Source organism: Babylonia areolata, chromosome 35, assembly GCF_041734735.1.
Source record: "Babylonia areolata isolate BAREFJ2019XMU chromosome 35, ASM4173473v1, whole genome shotgun sequence".
Lineage (NCBI taxonomy): Eukaryota > Metazoa > Mollusca > Gastropoda > Neogastropoda > Buccinidae > Babylonia > Babylonia areolata.
Window position 1 is genome coordinate 1,735,001 of NC_134910.1, and position 6,417 is coordinate 1,741,417.

The following is a 6,417-nucleotide window of genomic DNA, read 5'->3' on the forward strand; positions in this document are numbered from 1 at the left end:
CTGTACATTCTTTGCCAGGTAACCAACAGCAGTCTGTACATTCTTTGCCAGGTAATCAGCAGCATTCTGTACATTCTTTGCCAGGTAACCAGCAGCAGTCTGTACATTCTTTGCCAGGTAACCAACAGCAGTCTGTACATTCTTTGCCAGGTAATCAGCAGCATTCTGTACATTCTTTGCCAGGTAATCAGCAGCATTCTGTACATTCTTTGCCAGGTAACCAGCAGCAGTCTGTACATTCTTTGCCTGGTAACCAGCAGCAGTCTGTACATTCTTTGCCAGGTAACCAACAGCAGTCTGTACATTCTTTGCCAGGTAATCAGCAGCATTCTGTACATTCTTTGCCAGGTAATCAGCAGCATTCTGTACATTCTTTGCCAGGTAACCAGCAGCAGTCTGTACATTCTTTGCCTGGTAACCAGCAGCAGTCTGTACATTCTTTGCCAGGTAACCAGCAGCAGTCTGTACATTCTTTGCCAGGTAACCAGCAGCAGTCTGTACATTCTTTGCCAGGTAACCATCAGCAATCTGTACATTCTTTGCCAGGTAATCAGCAGCATTCTGTACATTCTTTGCCAGGTAACCAGCAGCAGTCTGTACATTCTTTGCCAGGTAACCAGCAGCAGTCTGTACATTCTTTGCCAGGTAACCAGCAGCAGTCTGTACATTCTTTGCCAGGTAACCAACAGCAGTCTTTGCCAGGTAACCAGCAACAGTCTGTACATTCTTTGCCAGGTAACCAGCAACAGTCTGTATATTCTTTGCCAGGTAACCAGCAACAGTCTGTATATTCTTTGCCAGGTAACCAGCAACAGTCTGTACATTCTTTGCCAGGTAACCAGCAGCAGTCTGTATATTCTTTGCCAGGTAACCAGCAGCAGTCTGTATATTCTTTGCCTGGTAACCAACAGCATTCTGTACATTCTTTGCCAGGTAACCAAAAGCAGTCTTTGCCAGGTAACCAGCAGCAGTCTGTACATTCTTTGCCAGGTAACCAACAGCAGTCTTTGCCAGGTAACCAGCAGCAGTCTGTACATTATTTGCCAGGTAACCAACAGCAGTCTTTGCCAGGTAACCAGCAGCAGTCTTTGCCAGGTAACCAACAGCAGTCTGTACATTCTTTGCCAGGTAACCAACAGCAGTCTGTACATTCTTTGCCAGGTAACCAACAGCATTTTGTACATTCTTTGCCAGGTAACCAACAGCAGTCTGTACATTATTTGCCAGGTAACCAACAGCAGTCTGTATATTCTTTGCCAGGTAACCAACAGCAGTCTGTACATTCTTTGCCAGGTAACCAACAGCAGTCTGTATATTCTTTGCCTGGTAACCAGCAGCAGTCTGTACATTCTTTGCCAGGTAACCAACAGCAGTCTGTATATTCTTTGCCAGGTAACCAGCAGCAGTCTGTACATTCTTTGCCAGGTAACCAGCAGCAGTCTGTACATTCTTTGCCAGGTAACCAGCAGCAGTCTGTATATTCTTTGCCAGGTAACCAGCAGCATTCTGTACAATCTTTGCCAGGTAATCAGCAGCATGCAGTCTGTACATTCTTTGCCAGGTAACCAGCAGCATTCTGTACATTCTTTGCCAGATAACCAACAGCAGCCTGTACATTCTTTGCCAGGTAACCAACAGCAGCCTGTACATTCTTTGCCAGGTAACCAACAGCAGCCTGTACAATCTTTGCCAGGTAATCAGCAGCAGTCTGTACATTCTTTGCCAGGTAACCAGCAGCATTCTGTTCATTCTTTGCCAGGTAACCAACAGCAGTCTGTACATTCTTTGCCAGGTAACCAGCAGCAGTCTGTACAATCTTTGCCAGGTAACCAACAGCAGTCTGTACATTCCAACACCAGCAGTGGTCTATTGATTCTTTGCCAGGTAACCAACAGCATTCTGTTGATTCTTTATCTAGATAACCAGCAGTGGTCTGTTGATTCTTTTCCAGGTAACCAATAGCATTCTGTTGGTTCTTTTCCAGGTAACCAGCAGCATTCTGTTGATTCTTTATCTAGATAACCAGCAGTGGTCTGTTGATTCTTTTCCAGGTAACCAATAGCATTCTGTTGATTCTTTATCTAGATAACCAGCAGTGGTCTGTTGGTTCTTTTCCAGGTAACCAGCAGCATTCTGTGGGTTCTTTTCCAGGTAACCAGCAGTGGTCTGTTGGTTCTTTTCCAGGTAACCAGCAGCATTCTGTGGGTTCTTTTCCAGGTAACCAGCAGCATTCTGTGGGTTCTTTTCTAGGTAACCAGCAGCATTCTGTTGATTCTTTTCCAGGTAACCAGCAGCATTCTGTTGATTCTTTATCTAGATAACCAGCAGTGGTCTGTTGATTCTTTGCCAGGTAACCAGCAGCATTCTGTGGGTTCTTTTCCAGGTAACCAGCAGCATTCTGTTGATTCTTTTCCAGGTAACCAGCAGCATTCTGTTGATTCTTTGCCAGGTAACCAGTAGCATTCTGTTGATTCTTTTCCAGGTAACCAGCAGCAGTCAGGAGAATCACTGCCCGGTAAGCAGCAGCATGAGGGAAGGGAGGAGAGTGCAGGCTTTGTGCTGTACGCCTGCCAGCAGTGCAGTGCCGTGTTCAATTCCTCCTTCTCCCTCAAGCTTCACAAGAGGGTGCACAGGACACGAGCGTCCGTGTGTCTGCGCTGTGGAGGCGTCTTCAAGGGCTCCGCGGACTTAGCCGTTCACCGCGAGGTGTGCACGGGGTTCCTTCCCCTGAACCCACGTTCGGACCTGCCCTCCGCACCCCACCAGCCTGTCAGTGGTGTTCACAGCAGCGACCGGTCATCCAAGACTACTAAAGCTCACGAGTGTCGTTTGTGCGGGGCGTCCTTTGACCTGAACAGCAAGCTGAAACTGCACATGCAGTTCCACACGGATGGCCGCAAGCACGTGTGCAGCGAGTGCGGGGCCTCGTTCAGCAAGTCCACAGACCTGAGGGCCCACGAGCGGACCCACACGGGGGACCGGCCCTTCGTGTGCGGTGTGTGTGGCGCGTCCTACACCCAGTCCAGCACGCTGTCGGTGCACATGAGGACCCACAGTGGGGTCAAGCCCCACGTCTGCAAGGTGTGTGGCGCCGCCTTCCCCCGCCACGGGCGGCTCAAGGCCCACATGCGCTGCCACTCCGGGGAGAAGCCGTGCGTGTGCAAAGAGTGCGGAGCCGCCTTCAAGTGGGCGCAGACCCTGCTGCGCCACACGGCCGCCGAGCACGGCCAGGGGGCGGGGTTCCCCTGCAAGCTGTGTGGCCAGAGCTTCCCCAGGGAGAGGCAGCTGAAGGCCCACCTGCAGGTGCACAGCGGGGAGCGGCCCCACTCCTGCCCCCAGTGCCCGAAGGCCTTCAAGAAGCTCGTGCAGCTCCGGCGCCACTCACGGGTGCACACGGGCGACTGGCCGTTCCTGTGTGAGGAGTGTGGCACCGGCTTTGGCTCGGCGGCCAGCCTGAAGATCCACACGCGCTGCCACACGGGAGAGAAGCCGTTTGTGTGCGAGGAGTGCGGCCGTGCGTTCCGCATCTCCAGCCACTTACGAAGGCACATCGCCAGCCACACAGATGACCCCATCTATGTGAAGAGACAGAGGTTTGGAGACAAACATAGCCAGTCACAGTGACGACCCCATCTACGTGAAGAGACAGAGGTTTGGGGACAAACATAGCCAGTCACAGTGACGACCCCATCTACGTGAAGAGACAGAGGTTTGGGGACAAACATAGCCAGTCACAGTGACGACCCCATCTACGTGAAGAGACAGAGGTTTGGGGACAAACATAGCCAGTCACAGTGACGACCCCATCTACGTGAAGAGACAGAGGTTTGGAGACAAACATGTAGCCAGTCACAGTGACGACCCCATCTACGTGAAGAGACAGAGGTTTGGGGACAAACATGTAGCCAGTCATAGTGACGACCCCATCTACGTGAAGAGACAGAGGTTTGGAGACAAACATAGCCAGTCATAGTGACGACCCCATCTTCGTGAAGAAGCAGAACAATTAGCCATCGTACAGACAACCCCCATCTTCGTGAAGAAGCAGAACAATTAGCCATCATACAGACAACCCCCATCTTCGTGAAGAAGCAGAACAATTAGCCATCATACAGACAACCCCCATCTGTGTGAAGAGACAGAACTTGGTGGACAAACAGCAGTCTGAATGATACTGACACATATCACCACACAGCTGGATTGTGCTTCCTGGGACATGTATAGATGTGATAGATTCATGCATGTGAGTGACTGGTGTGTAAGCGCTTTGATTTGTCTTGGTGAAAAAGTTGCAAATTATAGACTGTGTGCATGAATAATTTGATCTAATTTGAGTTGGTTTTTTTTTTGTTTTTTTCCAACTTTGTGAATTTCTTTACACCCCCACTCTCTCGACCAAGAGGGGTTTTAGGACAGTCAGCGTTGGGATGGTTCCCAAGGGCCACCTAGCCCCCAAAGCTGCTGCATGAAGAGCCAGTGCAGTCTTGCCTCCTAGTTTGAGAGTCATAGTCCTTCTCAAAAGACTAAGCTGTAAATGATTTCCCACTGCAATGGGAAAAAGAAAACCATTGATCATACAGCTCTCACTTTGCTGTTGGCCCAGTTGTAAGCTTATGTCAAGCGGTGATATAAGCTGAGCATTGACATGATTGGCCTGACAGAAAAGGGAAACCCCTATAAAGATTTAAGGAGGAAGAATGACAGCAGAGTGAGAATGTCACAATTTCAAAAAAAAAAAAAATTTGAAACACCAAAGAGCTCATCATTGAACGCTATACTAAACTGTCAACCCATACATTGACAAAAAAACTAGAGACCCCGACACATGACATCCAAACCAATGAACGCCTCTGGCCCTAGGACCAGCCACCAAGGGGAACATGCATGATAAAAAAAACACCAAAAAACTTGTGCACGAGCACTAGCAATACACCCACCTCTGAAAATAATTCCAGCAGCCTCCGCCAACTTCACCTGCCGTGTGAAAAAGGAAAAGGGGACAATATGGATTCGAACGCCCCCCTTCCCCGTCTACTCAAAAAGAAACAAAATTCGTAGAATCATTATGTTGTCCGTGACAATTGTATTGTTTTATATTGTATTGTGCTGTGTTGTGTTGTTTTGCTCTTTGTCACAATAGATTTCACAGTATGAAAATTGGGCTGCTCTCCCCAGCCAGGGACAGCTTGTCACTATAGTGCAGAGCTGTCCTTTTTCTGCTCAGTTTTGCAATTGAATGGATAACCCTGTTGTTGCTGTGGGCTCCTGATGGGCGCAATAGCCGAGTGGTTAAAGCGTTGGACTGTCAATCTGAGGGTCCCGGGTTCGAATCACGGTGACGGTGCCTGGTGGGTAAAGGGTGGAGATTTTTACGATCTCCCAGGTCAACATATATGCAGACCTGCTAGTGCCTGAACCCCCTTCGTGTGTATATGCAAGCAGAAGATCAAATACGCATGTTAAAGATCATGTGATCCATGTCAGCGTTCGGTGGGTTATGGAAACAAGAACATACCCAGCATGCACACCCCCGAAAACGGAGTATGGCTGCCTACATGGCGGGGTAAAAACGGTCATACATGTAAAAGCCCACTCGTGTGCATACGAGTGAACGCAGAAGAAGAAGCTGTGGGCTCCCTTTTGTGCGCTAAATGCGTGCTGCAGATGGGACCTTGGTTTGTCATCTCATCTGAATGACTAGCGTCCAGACCACTACACAAGGTTTAGTGGAGGGGGAGAAAATTCCGGAGATTGTCTCGCTTCTTAGGTGGAGGTGTTACCACTATGACACCACTCCACACTGATTATTGATAAAAAACAACAACAACAACAACAAATCCCACAAAAAACAAATAACAACAAACAAGTTTTTGTTGTAGTTGTTATTCAGGGGTATGATGTTAATTGTCCCAGAGCATCACCCTTTTTCTGAACGAATCAGGAAAAAAAAAAAAAAAAAAATCCCTTGTCACAATGATAAGAGAGAATAACTTTGTCGTTTGTTTCACCTTTTGTTGTAGTTTTGATCCTTTCATTTGTTAACTCACTCAGTACGGCCAGTCCTCTCTTCTCCTCTACACAGACCCCTCGGATGTCCAGTGGGTGTCTCAATGACCCAACCTTTAGCTTCCGTCGTCACAATTGTGGTATTCTTTGTCAACATTCACCTCTTCAGTAAAAGAGTCTTCCTCTTGCAATATTTTGATGATGGTAACTGAAGTGAAACGCTGTTAACGTCGTCTCTTTCGCCGTTCGTATGGAGAGAGTTAAAATCTGTGACCGGATTGGCATCCTGGCATCCGTGATACACAAAATTCATATGATCTGTCTGCTGTATGTTGATTGTTCCAAGTGCTGTTGCAAACCACAGTGTTGTCTGTGCTGATGTCAGTGCTGATATGCATAGATTCAGTTTTC

General features: G+C 48.2%; 1 protein-coding gene across 3 annotated transcripts in view; it reads left to right on the forward strand.

The window, feature by feature from the left end:
• LOC143278052 (uncharacterized) overlaps positions 1 to 5,950 on the forward strand; it is a 19,881-nt gene extending 13,931 nt beyond the window's left edge. For all 3 annotated transcript variants that reach the window (XM_076583065.1, XM_076583066.1, XM_076583067.1), the window contains one exon: positions 2,483 to 5,950. In XM_076583065.1, the coding sequence (XP_076439180.1) occupies positions 2,483 to 3,624 (1,142 nt within the window). In that variant the 3' untranslated portion in view covers positions 3,625 to 5,950. The remainder of the gene's footprint in view (positions 1 to 2,482) is intronic.
• Positions 5,951 to 6,417: the final 467 nt, after the last annotated feature.